A 21,947-nucleotide genomic window follows, 5' to 3' on the forward strand; every position below is an offset into this window, starting at 1 on the left:
ACTGGAAGGAAGCTCAGTGACTATCTAATATATACCTAAAAGGAATCCCTACTCTAACATATCTAATAAGTGGTCACTCTGACTTATCCTGATGACTTCTAATGGAAGAGGAATCCACCACCTCCCATAACGTCTTTTCTGTTTTTTGGGATATCACCTAGAGAATATATGATCCAAAGACCAGGGGTGATCAGGTGGGGAGAGAATTTATCAGTAAATATCCCATGGACTGCCCTGGCAGGTGTGGACTAAAGTCCTTGAAGGAAACTTCCATCACATTGGATGGGTCTTCTGTGGAGCAGTAATGGGAGACTATGGACAAGAGTTACATCTACTACAATGCTGCGGAAGGGTTGCAATCTATATCAGTGGATGCAATATTCACATCCTTGAGTTCATGGATCCTTTGAAATAGCGGAACCCTGAAGTTACCAGACAGCCTAGGGATATTTTGATGGTGCCTCCCCTCCAGCAGGATCCATCTAGATAAGAGTTCTCCTTCAAAGAAGAAAAAAATTGAAGTCATTTCTGGATTTTTTAAAACCTACTGTAGAGGGGTCTACTTTAGCATCAGGTCAGCCTAGAGATTTACCCAAATCAGGCAAATTGGTTTACTTGCTGGGGCCATTGTGTTAGCCTTGCACATACTGAGTGCTTTACATAATGAGACCTCTGAACCCTACTCCTTATCAATGTTCTCCTTCCTTGGAGAATGGGAACTAAACCAACTGTAAAGACCCAAACCAAACCACAGCCCAAGACCACTGATACCAAAAGACATCCACAGAGGCCTTGTGACATGTTTTTTCTTTATTAGAGACCTGTACAATGTAGCAGCCTCTCTCTCATTCTCTCTAGGCAGTACTTTACACCTTTTCTCTTTCTTTTTTTCTTTTTCATTCAGAATACTGTACAGCCGACACACACAAAGAAATCCCATGGGAGGGAGAAAAACATAATACAAACTGGCATACTTAATCAAATCAAGATTGTATGAAATAACAAGCAAGGTGAAATGTCTGTCAATGGTTTTAATTACGGTACAAACAGTATAAATTAAGCATTGTTGAATCATCATTGTAAAACAAACTTGCTGAATGAGGTAATATAAAAACAACCCAGAAGCGCATCTCTTCATTAATTCCACACTGCTTTTTTCATCATTTGTACATTGCTATTTACAGAAACAGAAACAAACAAAAAACAACCGTGCGTTAACATCTGCCCTGTGCCAGGCCTGAGAGAGACCATTCAGACTTGCTCCCTTGGCTCTTTTAAGAAAAACCCAAGACAACAAGATGGGAAGTAAAGTATATGGTTGGAGAGCTAGACTATGAGAAGATAGTCAGGGGGTGGTCCCTGGAAAGAGAGTCAATTGCCCAAAGGGAAAATGATGCTCTGCTGGTCGGTGACCCTCAGAATGGAGTGGGTGGGTCTCTAAAACCCACACTGCCTAGCTGCACCAAGTGAAGAATATTCAGATCATACCTTCCAAAGTCAATCAGAATGCCCCCAGTATAGAATCCCTCCCTTACCTACATGCTTCTTACCTCTACCAGTAGGATTCATATGGCCATGGAAAGGATGTAGATGATTTTTTTCCTTTGCAGGACCCAGTGCATCTCAGTTGGAGAATTGGACCAAGGAAAGGGGACTTTTCAAGGAGTGCTTATTTGCCACAGAAGTGACTTAGGGAAAGACCCTCACCAATGGTCATGGACAGGGGAAAGATGTTCAACTTGTATATGCCTTTAACACAAACTGGGAGCAAGTACAGGGGACATTTTTCAAATCTTTGAGGAAAAACTACTTTATATTGAAGACAAACAGGGCAATTTTGTTACTACCTTATATGTTAGCATACACTTACACACTCAAATTGTATGTAACAACTTCACAGTTTCATATATCATTCTTTTTCGTGTTCTTCTATCGATATTGAAATAGTTGAGTTTATAGATGACTAAACTTTACTTCCTACATTCCAGGTGCATTTTCTCCCTTTTTGAACAGTCCTAATTTCTCAAAGTACTTTCCCCACCTACTCCACTGAATAACCCACACTATTCCATTACCGAGTCTTCCTTTAATATCCCTGTACACACAATAAAGTTTTTAACCACACAAAGCAAGTGTGTATTTGCATAAGCAATGCACAATACATATTTCTAGACAGTTTCCCTCTCGGTGACTTATTGTATTCATTCCTGTGTTCTCAAATGTATCCCAAGCAGGAATCTGACACATATATGCAACTTCCGAGAATGTCAGAAGGGAGGCAGACAGCTGTGAGGTCAGAACCCACTACTCAGGAATTATTATACTCTGTGGGCCAAATGGCATTTCTGAAGATTTCTATATACAGGCATATCCAAGTGGCAGTGAGATCGGAAAATGTCTTCAACCAAAGCCACAATCCCTTCATTTGATAAGTGCAACTTATCAGGATTTTCTATGATTAGCTCAACTTCTAATTTCTTATTTTTAAGTATGGAATTCAAAAGAACTTTTTAGCTTTCTGTCCAACAGTGTCGAGCCAGAAAAATGAAAGAGTTTTCCTTTAAATAAGAGTTAGGTGCTGGCTTTCTGTGACTGCTGTCATAAAATATTCAACTACCCCCCAAAGCATTTATTGAACTCCAACTGTGTACAAGGCACTAAGCTAGATGCTAGGCATAAAAAAACCAAAAGTCAAACAGTCCTGCCCCCTTGAACCTTCTGTTCTCTATATTTGCTATAGATGTGTTTGCTGAGGGTATCTGAATTTGTTTGGAAGAGCAATTCAGTGCAGATACAGCAAAAGGAGCACTGGACTTAGAGTCAGAAGATCTGGGTTCAAGTTCTGATGCCACCAATTCAAAAATGGATCTTGGACAAGTCAATTCACTTGGACAATAATATGCACCCTGTCTACATTACTGGGTTTGGGAAGAATTGAATGAAATTATGGATTGGAAAGTATTTTTTAAACATAAAACCCTGTTGTTTTTAAGCATTATATTACAGGCAGTGTGCCTAGTGGAAAGAGCTCCAAATTTGGACTCAAAAGGCTTGGGTTTCTATCCAGGCTCTGCTGCTTAGTCATTTCACATCTCTTGGTCTTAGGGTGCTTATCTGTCGAGTGGGACTGAGGAAGTAGAACTAAATGATCTCTCAGGTTTCTTCCAATTCCAGACCTGTGGTCTCATAGCAGAATACTTTTACCCCCAAAGGCTTCTTCCATGAACTTTATGAAGGCCACTCAGCACCTAGGACAGTGCCCTACACACAGATGATATGTTTGATGAAATACCAATAAATAAACTTTTATTAAAGCACTTGCTATGTGCCACGAACTCTGCAAGGTTTTGAAAAAACAAAGAAAAAAATGAAATAGCTTCTGCCCACAAGGGACTTCTATTTTATTGAAGATGCAGAAACGACCTGAGATTTGGCCCTTCACATTTTCTGTGTGTGTTTCCATTTGCTCACATATGAACATGCATGATGTGGGGATATGGAGATAATAGTGCTGAAATCCCCCCAATATTTTCCAAGTCAGAATTCTTGATTTTAAAAAAAATGTTTATTTTTTTTATTTTTGATCAAAAGAATTAGTCTTAAAATAACCCAGAGATTAAATTATCTCTATATTTGACCTAAAACGAAAAATAAACTGATTCTCAAAGTTGGCCAGGATCCCTCCCTCCCCCTTCTCCAGTTTTGGCTCTGCTCTCTACAGCATCCTGAACAAGTGGCCATCCAGTCTCTACTTGAGGATTCCCATTAAGGTGAGTCCACCTCTACCTGGGGCAGTCAATTCTGCTTGTGACAGTCTAAGAATTAGGACATTTCCCCTCACAGCTATGTTCCTCTTTGCAACTTCCCTTCATTGGTCCCAGTTCTTCGCTCTGTTTAATCAAACAGTCAAAGTTTAATCCCTCTTGGAGGTGGCAAGGGTCTACATGTGTGAAGAGCATTGGGGATTTCAAAGGGATGAAGGGAAAGGTCATTCCCTGTCTCTTAAGGATGCTCTGGAGTCTCCATGGAGGAAATCAATACACTTTCTTCTCAAACCATGCAACTGGACTCATCAGTGATCATTCTTCCTTCCAGAAATTGGGATGAACAATGCAAGATCTAGTCCCTTATCTTAGCTATTGGATACTAGGAGTACATCTTGTTTACCCCAATTATTTTGCAGATATGGACACCGAGGCTTTGAGAGCTGTGATTTGCCCAGTGCCCTGACCAATGATGGAAACTAAGATCTGTGTATCCTTCCTTGCTGGGCCATATTTAATATTAACCTCATCTAGCCTCAGTCACCATGTTCTCTCTCACTTTTCTCTTGAGAGAATGCAAATCATGCATCCTGGGCTAAAAATCACATCAGTTAGTACCTTAAAGGACAAAATGATATATAAGGAGGTGTGTCTGGTGGGCTATGCTCTGTGCTCCATGGGAGCACCAGCCATGGTGTGGTGTCCAAACCCCTTTGCCTCTCAGATGAGGGGTGTTGAAAAATGTGGGTCATAGTAAAGGAAAGACATGGGTCAAATTAGGAAATGCTGATGGTCATGTACATCCAGGATCTTAGTAATCTTTCATTTTTTCAAATAAGATTTGAAAGGTGAAAGGTGAAATTTGGCAAAGTAGGAATATTGACAAAGGAGTTGTAGAAATAAAGGGTATATTATATAAATCAACCAAACAGACTCATGTCTTCCATGAGTTTCTGTGGGCATTTCTTCCTGTCTACTTTAAAATTTATTTTTTCATTTGTTCATAACATGCTTGGGGACTGTATAGAATATGGAAGATGGGTTCTAGAGGAAGCCAAATAAAGAGGGTCCAAGAGCAAGAATGAAGAGAGAGGTTAAAAAGAGTTGACTTAGTGGGCGAGACATTTTTCCTACCATGGAAACAATTAGAACTGTGTTTTATAATGACAATGTAAGCAGCATGGCACCATGGGAAAATCATGGATTTTACAACTCACTCCGGGACCTAGCTTCAAATTTCACCTCTGACACTGCCTATGTCACCTTTGGCAAGTCACCTAACTTCTTCCAGCCTCAGTTTCCTCATCTGAAAAATGAGACAGTTGAACGAAGTGGCCTGTTGGGTCCCTTCCAACTCTAGATCTATGATAGTATGATTCTTTCATCCTCAGCAAAGACTTCCCTTTCATCTTGAATGTTCAATGGATCTAACTTGCAGCTGGTCATTCTATCCTTCCTGGATAGAAACCCAGATGTTCTGATTTTCCCTTCCGTGCTGCCCAAAGAAAGTGGTGAATGAAAATGGTAGAGGACCCTTGCAGCTTTCTCTGAGTGGGAACCTATGTAAAGTAAATGATAATCTTTGTCTTTTTTTTTTTTTTTTGGTCAGACCTCAAGGCTCAGGGGAAAAAAACTATCTCCCCTCCCCCTAACTTCCCAACCCTTTTCAAATGGAGCCAAGACTCCCTCTGTGGAATATAATGTAACACATTACCAAACTACTTAGCATCCAGAATGAATTTTCTACTGGCCAGAGCTTATTGCACTTGCTCTCCCCACCCTCTCCAAGTCCAATAATCTTTATCTGGGGTCTAGTGGTATATATTGCCATGCCTTTCTGGAATATGGAAATGTTGATTCAAACTTATTGGGAGCCAGGAGACTAGCTCTGTTCATCGGGCAAGAGATTCATTAATTCACCACTTATCTTCTGGGGCTGCTCATCTCTGGGAGTATCAGGGCAAGATAGGGAGAGGGTGGGGTGGCAGGGAAGAGTGTGCATCCTGGGATCTGAAGTCCTTTCCAATCAAGGGAACCTTGAAACAAAGGCAGCAAGGTTCCTTATTAGGGAGTCCTGTTTCCAGAAGCCCTCCTTTACTTTTCTCTGGACCTGACTAGATCTGCAGTAAACACTCATCCATTTTAGTGACCATTCAGCCAAATGATAAAACCGATTGAAGGGAGGAAGGAAGGTTTGCTTGGAGAAAAAGTTCCATCAACTGTCCTCCCGTGGGGGATGATGGCATCATTTGGTCATTGTTTTGCCTGCTGCTTTTTTCATCCTTCTTCCAATCTTTGGTTGTCCCTTTTGAGTCATTTTTATTAAAACAAAACCAAAAGAACCCCAAAATTGTTTTGTCTCATCCACCAGTTCTTACATAGCTCATATCGGCCATGGAAAAAAATATTTTAAACTTTATCCTTTGCCCCTTACCAACTGCCATCTCCAGGACAGGTCTCTCTCCTTTTAGTCTTCTATTGTCTTTGTGTTTTAGCAAGACATTCAAATAAGAGGGTGGCCTTCGGGAATAAGGAAGGTGCTTGTATTTTTTCTAACAGTACAAAAGCAGACTTGCAAACAAGACCCCCATTTAGGGTTTCCCCGTCCCTTCCCCCAAGCTCCTCCTTCTTTCAAAACCTGTTGTTGCCAAAACTTGAGCTCAGGAGAGCGGACTTCCTCCTGGAACACTAACAAACTGTTAAGAGGAGCAGGAACAGAAGCCATGCACTTCCTGCTCCGGGAAGACAGACTAACTGATGGGTTTCTGTGGTGGGAGGCAGGGCGAGTGTGAAAGAAAGGAGGGGGAAGAAGGCAGGGAAGCAGACAGAGAGACAGAATCAAAAATAGGCACACAGGAATGAAAAGTGTATCTCAAACACTAAAGGAGAGGCAGGAAATTTGGGTAGCATTCTCAGTATCACACTGGGGATCCCCTCCTGCCCTCTCCCATTCTTAGACACTGACATTTCAGAGAGTTTTAATGCAGAGAAATTGATTTTGAATGTTATGTTCATATGGACGTTTCACTCGCACTTTATGTTTTGCTCCAAATTCTTTCTTTTTTATGAAAGAAGAAAATAATAATAATAATAAAAAAAAAACCGAACCTCCCAAGCCATTTGAAACATAGACAACATATGTGAAAAACTTGAAATAGGATTTTTGGAATTATATGGCTGGGTGGGATTGGAAATGCTATCTAGAGCTTTCTAATTCAGACCAGATTTCCTCCTTCATGGTCCCAGACCTTTCTCTCCACCTTGCTACTCCCAAGGGCTTGTTAAGAATTCCTGCTCCTCTATCTCAGAAACAATCCTGGTTGTTTTGCCATGTCTGAAGTTGGCAGGAGTTGGGAATGGGCCAATGTAGCAGTAACTGAATAGCAAAATATGTATCAACATGGTGGCTAGGGATGAGCGTTCAGTTTTGGACAGGTCTGTCTTGCCCTGAGAACAGCCAGAGAAGGAGGTGAGAAGCAATGCTCTTCATGCATCCCCTTTCCCAAGCATTTGGGTTTTATTAGACAAATCTATTCTTCCCCTAAGACACAGCCCTTTGTCTCCAACGGTAAAAGTATTACATTTAAATTGTTTCTACAGCTGAAAATCACCCTCCCCTCTCCATTGCTATCTAACAAGATTTAATATCACCTTTCAAAAATAAATAAAATGGGCCAGCATCTCCTTCCAAAACGTTCTTTAAGAATATACAAAAATAGAGGGGAAGTACCTGCTGTTGGGACCCTTTCTGCATCAATGACCCATAACCCTCCCATTCCCTCAAGTTGTCCCATGATGTGTTCACATGTAGGTCAATTTCCAAATCAGTGGAGGTGCCATCCATCTGTACAAAAATCAATGCATCTTGGTGAATTTTTTTTTATTCAAATAGATTTTACACTCATCTAAAGACACAATACAAAAATCTGTATAACTTAGGCAACACAGCATGAGAGGGACCCCTGAATTTGACACACCCACCTTGGCCAAAGGACAGGAAAAAAAAACCTCTCTCTCTCTCGGCTGGAAAGAAAAAAAATTGCTGTGGACTCATTTATTGAGTTGACTAAACGTAGTTGAAATGTGATTGTTAGCAGGGTTTACAATTTCCTTTCTGGATTTCATCGTTACTCTTATTTATTTTTTCCCATTTTGTTGTTAACACCAAGGAGACTGCAGTCAAATAATACTCGGCAACTGCTTTTCTCTCTTTGGGCTGAAAAATTAAACAGATCCTAAATTATGACAGTGAATTTAGAAAGGAGGACTCCAAGGGCTCCGAAGAACATGTCTGAGATAATATGATGCTCAGAAGAATATTGCAATCACATCCAGGCAATCACCGATGCGTGCCGAGTAACTACCTTCTCAGCTAATATGCTTTTTTCTCCGTGATGACTAATCATGTCCTATTAAACAGCGGTAATGCTGGAAGAGCTCAACTATACAAGTGTAATGAAGCCAGTATTCTCCCTGGACAGATTAGCTACAACTGATTTGACACATACCATCATAGGGGCTTCAAACCTGACAAACTCTGTGCTTGCTTCTGATTTATGTCGTCAAGCTCCTCGGCAAAGAGAATGAAATCCAGGGGTTCCGTTTGGGAGTGGGGAAAAGTACTGATGTGCTTAACTGGCAGTTAAGGAAAGTTCCTGTTCCTTCTCTCTTCTGCCTCCTCTTCCTCCCTCCCTCCTCCCTCCCTCCCTCTCCCGCCCTCTTCCCCATCACTTGCCGAGACAGTCTGCGGACAACCCATAAAATGGTTGGTCCCATGCCGTGTGTTAAGCATGATCAAAGGACCAGGGCCATGCTGATTTTTTTCCTCCCTCTTTCTGTGTTCATCATTAAGATCTTTAAGGAGGAACATTCATTCTGCGGTCCTCTTTCCTTCTCCTCTTCCACCACTATTCTCTTCTTGGTTGTCCAGATTTCCGATTTTTGGGAGGATGGGGTAGGATAGGATGGACAAGTGGTTGGGGTGGAGGTGAGGTGGTCAGGGAGGAAGGCTGCCATCCCTGGGGAAGGTGGGAGGTGGGACCTCACGACACTCACAGGTTGTAATTTTGAGGAGAAAGGGTACAACAAGGGCTGCTGATTTTGGCGTGCCAGCAAAGCCGCACTCACGACTCAGAGGATGGTGGGCATCCGGCCACTGCTGTGGTTCCGGTTGTTGTTTTTCCGGGACAAGTTGGGAGTAGCCATGAGGACGAAGCGCTCATCAGGACAGCCGTATTGCAGGAGAATGTCAATGCACTCTTGGCTCGGGGCTTGCCTGGCATACGCCAGCGCCGTGTTTCCATGGGCATCTCGAGCCATGACATCTACACCATACTGCAGAGACAAGAAATTCCATTTTAAAGCAATTGGGAGGTGGGCTGGGGGCAGAGAAACTTGTTACTTCATTCATGAGGTTGAATCAAGATGAACATTAAAAAAACAAATCATATTTTGATAATTGTATTTCTGTATGGTTTTTAAAAAATTCTCTATATATTTATTTCATTTTGTTTAAAAACATTACTCTGAGAAAGGTTCCAAAAGCTTTGCTAGAGTTCTGCTGAAGAGGTCTAGCACACGCAAGCTCTTGCATGCATGTACACAGACACATACACACATGTCAGCCCCATCCCTATCCCCTTCTAGATTTGGAGCTAGAAGGAAGCTTGGTGTTGGGCTAATTCAAATTCAATCCTTTCATTTTCCAGATGAAGAAACTCTGACTGAGAGAGGGAGAAAGCACTCAGTGCAGAGGGAAAGAGAAAGTTTCAGGGATAGGTGGATTGAAAGCTCCTTTTTAGAGTGGAAGCTCCTTGAAGGCAGGGACCATTTTTGCCTTGCTTTGAATCCCCACCTCTTAGTAGGTGCTTAATAAATACTTGTTTCATTTTGGTCTTTCTATCGCAGGGCTGTTTTTAAGTGAGTATTTCATCAGTGTTTATGGAATTGAATAAGAAATCAAGAGGAAAATATATCAGGAAATGCCAGACCCCCTAGCCTTCAGGGTCTGGAAAGTTGGACCATATTCCCACATTCTCTCAATATCTTTATGTATCTGAAAAAACATAAAAGCAAATAAGATGGATAAGCCAATGAGAGTTTCAGGTCAACATTTTCTATTTTGATTTCTGACTTTTCATCTCAACTTAATTTACTCTATTTTTTAAAAATGTGATTTTCCTTAGAGGGGTCTAAAGACCATTCAATTAGAAAGCTCCCTGGTCAAAAGGAGACTTGGAATCTGGAGCACTGAAGGGCGAATGATTTGCCCAAGGCTACACAGCCAATGTGGGTCAGAGGACAGACCTGAACCCAGGTCTTTGGAACTCTGCCACTGATCTCTCAAGTCAGGAATCATTCTTGCTTTTTGAGAGACAAGAACTTGAGCTTCTTCTTGAGAGGAAGATCTGAGTTCAAATCTAACTTCCCAAACTTACTAGTCGTGTGATTCAGGGCAAGCCAATTATGGCTCTCTGCCTTGTTTTCTTCATCTGTAAAATGGGGATCATAATAGCACCTATCTCACAAGGCTGTTATGAAGATCTGATGACATAATATCTGTAAAACACTTTGCCAAGTGTTATAGAAATTCTATTATTGCTATTATTATTATTAGCATCAGATTTTGAAGGGTGAGTCCTTCTAGAACCAAAGCAGTAGGGTGGTTTAGTAGAGAAAGTGAAAGTCAAAGTACAAGGAAATACTTGGAAGACTTGAATTCAAGTCCTGCTTTACCAGATGCTTACCATCAATGTAATTCTGGGCAGATCATTTGATCTCCCTGAACTTGTTTCCTTATTTGTAAAATGGGGTCAGATAGGATGACCTTCAAGATCTCTTTAGGTTCTAAATCTACAATCCTAGAGATTTAGTCATTTAACATTTCCCAGACTCAGCTCCTTCATCTGTAAAAGGAGGGGTTGGTTGAGATGAGTTCCAAGGCAATTCCATTCTACCTCTAGGACCTTATGATTGGGGAAGAATCCCCCCGACAACATCATCAGTGGCAAGTGGCCTTTGATCCCTCCATGAGACTTCCCAGGCTCTTCCAGGCTGATATCACAGACTACTTTGTACCTCTCTGACTTCCTTTCTCTGCTATACTATGGATATTTGTGGCTTGTCCTCACCTCCTGGAGGTTGAATGTTATGAGGACAGGAACACGCATCTCATTCAATCTCTTCATCACCTAACACAGGGCTCTGGACACAATACAAATTTGTCACACTGAACGCTATGGAACACCTCCAAGCATGATGAAGAAACAACTTGGGTAATTCCTGCTGGGCATCCCACTGAGTGGAACCAGTCTGCAGATAGTGCTAGGTGCCTCATGGGAGTGAATGAATATGTCTTTCATCTTATTAGCATTTTTGTCCAGTGCATCAAGATGGATTCTACCAAAGCCTGTCCTTAAGTGAATCCAAATCAGAAAGTTAACAAAGCAGGGGTCTTAGGAAAAAGGTCTTGGGGGCTCAATGGCCACCATCTAGGATTTTTGCATGCTAGGAATGAGAAAGGAAAGACACTTTGATCCTGGAGAAATGAATTTGCCATTCATGGTTTTTTTGTGAAGCAAAAAGGGAGGAAGGATTTCTTTTTCTTAGAAACAGAAGAATCGTAAAAACCAGCCTCTGATCTGGGCAGGATCTTTGACTTGAAGTCAAGCATGGAAAGATTTAGTCTGAGGAAGCTCAAGTTTTCAGAAGACTGTTAGCAAACAGGGCTCCCAGGAAAACAGCTTTGGGATGTTTACCTATGGGATGCCTCACTGGAGACACTTCTTTCCTTTCAGATCTTCACAATCCACCTGCCATTTTAAGGTTAGAGCGATACTTTCGCCAGTCAATTTCAACCAACCCTATTCAATCCAACCCAACCCGATCCACTCCAATAAGCATTTATTTATTAAGTATCTTCTCTATTGAAAGCATTACTCTAGACACTAGAGACACAAAAAACAAAAGGAAAAATAGCCCTTGACCTAAACAAAAGGAAAAATAGCCCTTGACCTCAAGGACCTTACATTTTACCAGCAGAGAATACAACATACATAGACAACTTATCTGTGTTCATGTCAGGCCCCTTCCCCCAATAGAATGCAAGCTATTGGACAGTACATGTTTTGCTTCTGTCTTTGTAGGCATATGATAGTGTGAATCTGATGAAATGAATGAATTAAATGTATATATGACAGTAGGAGGAAAGAGAGAGACAATGCTAACAGTTGAGAGCTTGAACTGCTGGCCCCAGGCACAGGGAAGCTTGTGCAATGGGACAGACATTTCCCTAACAGTACTAACAATCATAGTGCTAGGGAATGGCTGCATGGAGCAGTGGGTCTGAAATCTATTTTCAACTCTGATCAGTTGCAAATCCTGGGCAAGTCACTCACCCCTTTGAGCCTTTGCTTCTCATCTGTAAAATGGGGATAATATTACTTGTGTGATCAATGTCAAAAGATTGTTGTGAAAAAGATATCCTGTCAATCTTAACATGTCAGAGCAATGCCAGGTGGTACATAGATGTTCTCCTATGGCAGGGAATTAGTATTTAAAGGATGGAGATTGTAGGACTTACTGCATATTTTATGGAATTGTATATTTAAGAGTCAGAAGGAACCTAAGATCACCTAGTGCAACCCACTAACTTTACAGATGAGGAAACTGAGGACCAGAGAGTGGAAGTGACCCTCTCATAGTGATACATGATAGATTAGTGCATGAAGAAGGAAGCAGAGAGCCTAGAATGTTTCCTGAGCTGTGAAGACTTATGTCCTGTGAGTTTCCCTCATCCTGCAGGGAAAGACCAGGCAAATGGCTGGATTCCTTCCTCTTCCCCTTCCCCGCCCCCTGCCCTCACCGCCACCCCAAACTGGAAACTTACCCAAATCAAGAGCTGTACCAGAACCACATTCCCCTTCCGACAGGCCAGGTGCAGAGCTGTGCGTCCATCACTCTCTCCGCAGGTCTCATTTACTTCTTCCCGTGACCCATGGGCCAGGAGTAGGATGACAGTCCGCAAGTCCTCATCCGCTGTGGCCCTCAGCAGGTGCTGGCCCAGAGAGAGGTCCATGCATGGGAGAGGAGCCAGGAAGAGCTTTTGCTCATACTTAGCTCGGATCCACCGTTCCTTTTCTTCCCTGGAAGAGCAGTTGGTGAAATATCAGATTCCAGGTTAGCACATGGAAGAGAAGAAAACTGCAACCCCTCCCCAACCCCAAGGAATTTGGAGGGAAGTAAAACATTAAGTATCAGGAAAGATATTTCTTTTGTTTTTATATTAATGAGTGAATGAAAAACCATTTGATGATCAGGAGGTGACCCAGGCAAGCAGTGTTGGGACTAGACAGACAAATTTCATATGTGGTTAAAAACCCTAGCTCTATAAATGGAGAGTCACAGTTTCTTATACAATCCTCTTTTTCCATTCTCCTTTGCACATGAAAATAAAAGCTGGCTCCAGAGCCTGGAAGACTTGGGTTTTGAGTCCCTTTATCTCTTAATGTTTCAGGCAATGCTCCTAAAACTGAAGAGGAGGTACCAGCATGCATTGGGAGAAGGTGTTTCCTCACCTGAGAGCTCCCTACACCAGTGAAATGGAGAGTCAGGTTTCTATTGTTTGTTGATGTTTATCAGGTTCATTAAAAAAAAGAAAAAGCATTTATTAAGCACCTGACGTATGCCAGTTAGTGTATAAAAAAGGACATATACAAAAGAGACTGCCTCTGCCTTCAAGAAGCTCAGAGGCTAATTGACACACAGCCTTCCTCAAACAGGTTTCCTGGTCCAAATTGCTCATGAGACTCTTTGCCCAAGGCAAATTATTCCCAATTCCCTCCAATTCCATTTGTCCTTCCCAGGGCAACCTGAGGGAGGGTGTAGCCAGAGAAATCATTTGGCGTTTAATTATTTTAGAAGTTCCTCTCTGTACTGGGCAGCCTTGGGGAGGTCCAAGCGTGTTTCAGGCAGGCTACAACAGACTCCCTGAATCTGCTGCTGTTTCCCCAGGATTCATGGTTGTCTGGTAATGCTGTTCCAAGTCAGAATTGAAGCATTCTTGGTAGAAATTCAGGGGAAAGCGAGGGTGTGATATTCATCACTTTATGCCTGCCAAGACCAATCTTATGTCAATTTCTCTCCACTTTGTTCAGTAAACATATTAAGCCCCTATGGTATGTAATTCAATTCAGTTTAAAATGGGAATACAAAAAAAAAATCAGTCTTTGCCCTCAGGAAGATGAAATTCTACTGGGGAAAGGGGGATGGATAATCTAACACGTATACAGATGAGGATAATACAAAGCAGTGAAGTCTAGGAGGGTACCCAGAAAAGTTTGATACCCTAGAAAATTCTGAGGAAGGAGGAGTAGGACAGTGTGGTACAGTAGAAAGAGGGTTTAGAGTTGGAAGACCTGAGTTCAAATTTCGACCCTCCCTCTTAGTAGCCTATGTGATATTGGGTCTCTGGTCCTCAGTTTCCTCATTCTTTAAGAGGGTTGGACAGTGTGACCTCTACAGTTTTTTATCAGTTACCTTCTCCAACTTTCAGTTTCTTCATCTGAAGATGGACAAATGAGCAGGGGAAGGAGATCTTCAGCATCTTGCCTAGCTCTAAATTGATGATGCTAGGGTCTTCAGATGATCTCTAAAGTCATGTCCAACTCTAGGATTCTGTGATTGTGTGTCTCTCTCTTACATCCTAGGCAGCAGCAAAAGGGCCTCCCGGAGTGGTTAGATCTCCATGATTTGCAAATGATTCCTGAGGGACAACTTTTTTAGGATTGTAGACAACTGCACAAAGAATCCTGGTATGGGGGCTGTAAGGTCTTAAAATGCTAGTGACTTTGCTAAAGCAAAATGTTTGGAGAAGGCAATCTGGGCTGCAGCATTCAGAAAAGACTAGAGAGCAGTAAGACTCAGTGCTAGATGTTCGAGTGTGGATGCTCAGTCCTCTAAGCTAAGTTTTGGAAAAGGGAAAGGGCAGGGATGGAACTCTGATGGCTACCTGAGCTTATAATGATCACTTGGAGAATATGAGGATCACAGGATTACTTTGGATTACAGGTTTAGTGCTGGAAGAAACCTTGTACCTTATCTAGTCTGCCTCTCTTATTTTGTAGTTGGGGAAACTGGGGTTGAGAAAAGGCTGGTGATTTAGCACTGGGTCATCTCCATAGAAAGCGGCAGAGCTGGTCGCCTGCTGCCTCTCTTGGGGTAATACACTTTCCATTCCACACTGAGTAATTCTGTTCATTTTGGTTCCTCAAAAGAGGGGCCAGGGAAGAAAGCCTGACTTCAAAGAGAACAGCTCACACTTCTGAACAGAACTCTACAGTATCACTCTCTAGACAAAGAATGGTAGCAATGACAAAAGGGCTGGCCTTTTCAAGTTGCCCTGCAAATCAAAAACCTATAAGAACGGTATCTAGCAAAGTCCAACACCTTCCTCACCCCCAGCAATTAGGAATTCAACAACTATTTCATGATGATGACGAAGAAAGAAAAAAATATCCCCATATCTAGAAAAAATGGCAGCAATCACTTCCACCAAAATTGGGACAGCACACTACATTCCAAGGGCTCTCTGTCCTCAAATTTAGGATCTCGACATGGTAATCAGTGTGTCCAGCCAAGCCCCCCAAAGCAGGAGCCCTAGGAAGAAAATTCATTACCCAACCCATTTTCTGCCTGGAGTCCCCAAAGAAAGGGACTGTTTACACCTTTCAACCCTGTTGACATTACTCCGGGTAATCTAGTGTCAGGTTAGCCCTAATCTGTTTTTAAATACTTAGGCAAACAAATTCTTCCCCAGTAAATGTGGATTAGTTTTGCATCACTTCCTGGTCCAAGTGGAGTGACCTCAGAGTCACCCCTGTGACTCCTTTCATCCCAAGATTTCTAGGACAAGCATTTCCCTGTAGCTGAGCAGGACATCCCTCCTTATCCCCCATGCAGATGGACAACCAAGTCAAAATTCCCGCTGAACAAGAAATACAATGCCACAGTACAGGAAAACAATGCCTCAATGTGTGTGTGAGAGTGTGTGTTTGTGTGTGACTGTATAAAGGGACAGGGGTAAAACCAAACCAAAGTCTGCTATTTTTTTAATCATCATTTCAAACACAGTAGCCTGAAAAGCTTCTTAACTAACAGTCCTGTCTAAAACCAGTCCCCAGTGAGGACAATGGCAAAGTTGACATGAAGGATCTTGGAGGAACAGAGCAAAGGTGAAATTGACCAAGAGCAGAGAAATGAAATTGACATGGAGATGTTTAAAGCCTAGCGCCATTTGTCTTTCTCCATGGGCATCATTTCCCTGAACAATTTAATATCCTTCCAGTTGCTTTTTAATAGTTATTGCAAAATCATCACAAGTGATAAAGCCAGAACTTATCACAGGGGTTATAACACTCACTGCAGTGATGGAATTTTCTCTTTATATTTCAAAATCCCTTAGCAAGAGAGCAATTATAATTACATAGCACTGCTCTTCTCTTTCCATACATCAATATGTCCACAGTGAACATGAACTCTTAATGCATTTTAAATGTGGCCATTGGTGCTCAGTTCTCCTCTTCCTTTCAATCCACCAACCCACCCAAACATAGAACAGAAATGACCCACCCGTATGGTTAAGTAGATTGCAGCTCAACTTCCTTTATTTGATGGGGAACTCTGCTCACTTGATTGAATCCAGACTCTTTTACTTATTGGATGTGTGTGACCTTGGGCAAAATCATTTTATCCCTCTGGGTCTCAGTGTCCCCCTCTGTAAAATGAGAGGGATGGAGTAGATGCCTTCTAAAGCCCCTTAGAGAGCAATAACTTTCTTTCATATATGAGAAAACTGAAGCTCAGAGAGCTGTGGTGAAGTAGAGTCAGAGACCCTGTGTTCAAATCCTGCCCCTAACACATAGTAGGTGTGTGACCATGGAAAGCCACTTGACTTCCCTGGGTCTCAGTTTCCTCTTCTGTAAAATGAGGACACTCTTTGAAGTTCCTTCTAATTCTAGATCATAAGTGATGCACCTGTATGATCTCAGGCAAATCACAACCTTTCTGGGCCTCAGTTTCCTCATATGTAAAATAAAGGATTTGGACTAGGTACTTTTTCCAGCTCCACATTCTAGGATCACAGATTTAGAGCATCTTAGAGACCACTGACTCATTTCACATGAGGAAAGTGAGCCATAAAAAGGTTAAGTGACTTGTCTAGGGTGACATCTAGTAAGTGGCTGAGATAGCATTTGAACCCAGGTCTTCCTAAGTCCAAGCCCAGTCCTCTGCCTAAGATTTAATGATGTCTCTCATCTTAGGTCTTAAGTCTTTCTAGGTCTTCATCTGTAAAATGAGGGGGTGGGACTAAGTCTCCTACATCCATGACAATGGGCACATCCCTTCATTTCTCTGGGCTTCAGTTCTTTCAGATGAAGACAAGGGCTCTGGGAAGAGGTGACCAACCTGCAAGGTCTCCTCCAGCTTGAGAATTCTGATCTGAAAGCATCTTTGACCAAGAGCATCTTTCTGAGCAGCATCTTTCCACACCAGAAGTTTACAAAGAAGACAGAAAAGAGGCCAAAGGACCCCGTGTGCAACCATCCCTCCTTTGTCCTTCTTGGACTGGCAACAGTATCCTGCTTATAGCTTTGCACACAAGCTGTGGCATCCTTTATGTCCAAGGTAACCACAAGGGGGTGGCTTGGAGGAAATCGAAGCTCTAAATCAACACTTCTCTTTTATTCGCCATTCAGCCATGTTTTCATCATTTTCAGGGCAGAGGGTAAAGTAGAACTATGGGATTTCTAGGAGATGGGAGGGGCCTCTGTCTAAATCAGGAGCCCAGCAAAACACAGGAGGCCCCAGCTTGGGCAAGACTCAGAAAAGGGAGTTTCATGCTTCAAGGGCCTTAAGTGCCCTCTCCCTCTATTCACCTTCTCAGAGCCTCAATTCCATCATCTGTAAAAGGAGGGTTGGACCAAATGATGTCCCAAAACATATATTCCAGTTCAAAAACTATTATAATGCTGTGATCCAGCACCTTGGAGCTTTGCTCCGAGGAAGAAGAAGAAATTCCAGCCCGCTCAAAAGTTTGGTTGTACAAAGCACAAAACTGAGTAGAAATCACATAATTGGAAATTGACTCAATTTCATCATCCTTCCTTCTTCTCTTTCTTTCCCTTTTATACTTTCTCTTTCTTTCAGTGGAGCAGTATATTTGTTTTTAAGGATGTATGTCAGATGGATCACAGATTTAGAACACTTCTCATTGCATCATGATGCCTCCTTCCTAAGTTTCTCATTTAACAGATGAAGAAACTGAGGTCCAGAGGCATGCTAGGATTTGTCCAGAGTCACTCAGTGGTCCATTGTATGAGGCAGAATTCAAATGCATGTCTTCTTGACTTTGAGTCCAGCACTCTTGAATTCTGTTAGCATTTGGAAGGGGATGGCCCCCCGCTGGAGGCACACACAGGATGGGATCTCTCTCTCTTTCCAGCACATCCTCAGGCACATTCAAAGTGGTAACTATCCTTTCCCTCCCCTAACACTCACTTCTTTCCTTTTGTCAATAGTGTTCATAGAGACTTCTGGCCTGAAGACATTTCTCTAGCATGGCCTCCCTTAACTTATAGCAATAACAATAATATTAAAAATGCTGATGATAGTAAAGCATTTACTATGTGTCAGGTAATGTGTTCAGCACTTTGACATTATTATCTCTCTAACAACCCTGCTATTATCATCTCCATTTTACAAGTAAAGAAATTAAAGTACACAGAGGCTAAGTGACTTGTCCAGGGTCACACAGCTACTAAGTACCAAAGGCAGGATTTGAATGCAGCTCTTTCTGACTCCAGGTCCAGCGCTCTCTCCATTGCCCCAGATTCTAACCTTGCCCCTTCCACTTTTATGTGGATGGCTAATACCAAAGTCAAAAGTTTCTCTTTCTCTCTCTCTGTTTTGGCTAAACCTGTTTGTTCGCCCTAGAAATTGTGCCTCAGACATAAATACTCTAACTGTTGCCCTGATGGCCCAATTTGACTTCAGGGATCCACAGCTTGCCTTGGTTGAGCTTTCCATGTTCCCTGAGGAAGGCCAGTCCAAGAGCAGAGTTGTCAGCAGTAGATCACCTCCCCTCGTTCCAATCCCCTGAAGGACCACTGCTCACATCCCCCGTTAGCTAATGAGCTAAAAAATGAATTATTGGAGCGGTCAGCAAGGAGCAGAAAGAGGAGGCTGAGTGCTTCATTTCAGCCCTGTGCTGACATACCTTTAAATAAATCAGCTGAATAAGAGGCAGCGGAAATGAGAGTGAGCGCCACTAATCAGGGGGAAGACATGGACCCGCTCCCTAAAAACCAAAGGCAAAGGTACAACTGAAGGACTGTTGGTAAATATTTTGTTTCTTCTTACCAGCATTTTCTTTTGTTCCAGGGAAAAAGTCCCCAAGATGGAGTTTATGGGACAGCAGTATGTTTACTGGGATGGCCAAATGCATAAACAGGGTTTTTTTTTTCAGACATCTGGACAAGGGGTTAAAACTCTGTAGATGGAACACACATGATTTGGTGTGGGGATTGGGTGGTGGGAGCTTCTGGAATGTATCTGGCCCAGGAGTCTTGGGTTCTAGGGCAAAGATTCCCTGCAAAGCTTGACTTTGCTGCTGCTAATGTCATCCTCTGCCTCCTCTCTCTCAAAAAAAATGAGTCCCACTGAAATCTTTTCTTCAAAACTAGCAGGTTTAGTGCCCGTCAAGATGGAATCACGGCAAGTGAGTGGCTCAAAAGTGGATAGGCCTCGGCTAAAAGAGATGAACAATAAACTTGATGAGGTGTTATTTTCAGTTAATGTAAGCATTTATTTCTCCCAGCCAATGACAAGGGGAATCAGAGGAACAATTATTATTGATAATCGCTGATGAGAACACCTGAGGTCTGGTGGAGAGCTCAGAGGATACTGTCACATGGGACTCAGATCCGAGAGGACAAACGACCTGGCAGAGGGGAGGACTCAGAGCAATGGGAGGGGAAGCAGGAGTTGGTGTCCATCAGGACTTCAGGGCATCCTTATTTTGTGCCCTCTATACCTCTCTGATAGAAGCAGGTTCAGAGTCACTTGGGCTCCAAATTCAATGTCCTATGACCACCCTTGTGCTGAGTGCCAAAAAACTCAAGATGGGAACTCAATTACCCAATAGGCATTTCTTAAGCAGTCTCAATGGTATAAATGGGATACAAAGGCAAAAATGAAACACCCATTGACCTCAGGGAACTTGGAGTCTAGTGGGAGATAGAATGTGTTCCCAGATAAGGAAAGAGAAGATGGATGCAAAATGAAGGGTCATAATGGGTCATTAAAAACTAGGGAAATAAGGAAAGGCCTCTTGAGGAGATGGCACTGAAGTCTAGCCTTTGAAGAGAGGCAAGTGTTACAAGAGGCCAAGGTGAGAAGGGAGGGTATTCCAGGTATAAGGGACTGTGTGGGCAAATGCAGGGAGGAGAGAAATGGAACATCTTATATAAAGAATAAGATAGAGGTCAGTTTGGTTGGAGTGTTGAATGTATGATGGGGATTAGTCTAGAGCCAAATTGTGAAACATCAAAAAGAGGAATTTGTATTTTACCCTAAAAGCAATCAAACCACAGAATTTTCTTGAATGAGGAACTAACATGGTCATTCCTAGGTTCTGAAAAGTGCCCCCATTTCTAAAAGGGGGTAAAGGGTAAATTTTGGAACCTAGAGAGGGAATGTTTTTCCTGTTTTTTTGATAGCTTTACAAGATTGGATTAAGTTTTTGGAATCCACAGATGGATCTCCCCCAATCCCCTTTTTGGAAAGGTTTAGCTGATTCTTAGACTAGTGCCATCTGAAAGAAAGGGCTTTATACTCAAGCAAAACAAGACATAGATGTGAGATGTCCTCAGCATCCTCATTTGGATTTCATTAAGTCATTGGCCAATGCCTATCAGGGTGTCTCTGTGGATGAGCCATGAGAAACTCAGAGCTGCAGGACTTAGGTGCTAAGACCAGCTCCACCACTTAGTACCTGTGTGAATTTGGACAAACCACTGACCTCTCTGGGTCCCATAAAGGGATTGCATCAGCAGATCTCTCAGGTCCTTTCCAGCTCTAAGAATTATGATTCTAATAAAAGACATAGGTCCTTCTCACCCCCTCCCCTGATCTGATCTATCCTCCATCAGGAATCTTCCATCCTATACTCATAGGACCAATATCTTTGACTCTGTATCTATGGGAAGGCTATGCAACTCTGCCTCATTTAATCCAGTTCATGCAGCAAGTCAAGACATCACCTACCATGTCACTGACCCTCTTGGAGAAATGAAGGACAATAATTGTCCCTATGGGAAGACTGGTAGAAACCAGCACTCAGAGGCAATAGAACGATTTACACAATGATTGTGGTAACACAAATGAAAACAACTCTTCTCAAAAGAAGCCAAACCAAGATTCGCTGCCATGTCCAATCTTGGTCTTAGAGAACAGTGAAGAATGGTACCTTTTTCTTTTTGATAGAGAGGTAGGGACCTGTGGGGGCCACATGTTGCACACACCATAAGGTGTTGTGGTTCTGGTTAGTTTTGTTTAACTGTTTTCTTCTGAGACAAGGTGATGTCATATGGTGGGGTTGGTGTAAAAAGCAAAAGTAATAGAAAACTTAAAAAAGAAACACTTTGAAATTTCCCTCTCCTTGTCAGCCAAATGTTTTATTGTTTTGAATATTGCTTCTGTCATTTCTCATATTCACTATTTCTTCCTCTCTGGGCTTTGTGTCAGTTTGATAAGCAGCCTCCTAAGAGTTCATCTAAGTCACTGATAAAAATATTGGATAATCCCAAGGACATGGTCTTCCGCTGCTCCACGAGAAAGTTTCCTCCAGGATGGCACAGCAGCATTAATCACTGCTCTTCACTCTTTGGGTCTGCCTGCTCAGCTAGCTATAGATCCTTCTGAGTCTGTCACCTCAGCCACATTTTAACGGCTTGACCCCAAGGATATGGGAGTCTTTGCCACATGTTTTGCTAAAATCAAGATACAATTTGTCTCCAGGATTCCTTTGATCTAACAAACTAGTTTTAAAAAAAAAGGAAAAGAAATTAATTTAGTTGACACTTTCTGCTAAGTGAACCCATACTGGTTCCTGGTAATTGACCTTTT

At 42.3% G+C, this 21,947-nt stretch overlaps 1 protein-coding gene across 7 annotated transcripts in view; it reads right to left on the bottom strand.

The window, feature by feature from the left end:
* Nucleotides 1–792: 792 nt before the first annotated feature.
* AGAP1 (ArfGAP with GTPase domain, ankyrin repeat and PH domain 1) overlaps nucleotides 793–21,947 on the bottom strand; it is a 694,274-nt gene continuing 673,119 nt past the window's right edge. For 6 of the 7 annotated variants that reach the window (XM_072640680.1, XM_072640679.1, XM_072640678.1 and 3 more), the window contains 2 exons: nucleotides 12,652–12,907; nucleotides 793–9,098 (listed from right to left, as the gene is read on the bottom strand). In XM_072640680.1, coding sequence (XP_072496781.1) covers nucleotides 8,895–9,098; nucleotides 12,652–12,907 — 460 coding nt within the window. In that variant the 3' untranslated portion in view covers nucleotides 793–8,894. The remainder of the gene's footprint in view (nucleotides 9,099–12,651; nucleotides 12,908–21,947) is intronic. The other variant, XM_072640674.1, reaches the window with a different exon arrangement.

The sequence above is a fragment of the Notamacropus eugenii genome, chromosome 2, assembly GCF_028372415.1.
Source record: "Notamacropus eugenii isolate mMacEug1 chromosome 2, mMacEug1.pri_v2, whole genome shotgun sequence".
Classification (NCBI taxonomy): Eukaryota; Metazoa; Chordata; class Mammalia; order Diprotodontia; family Macropodidae; genus Notamacropus; species Notamacropus eugenii.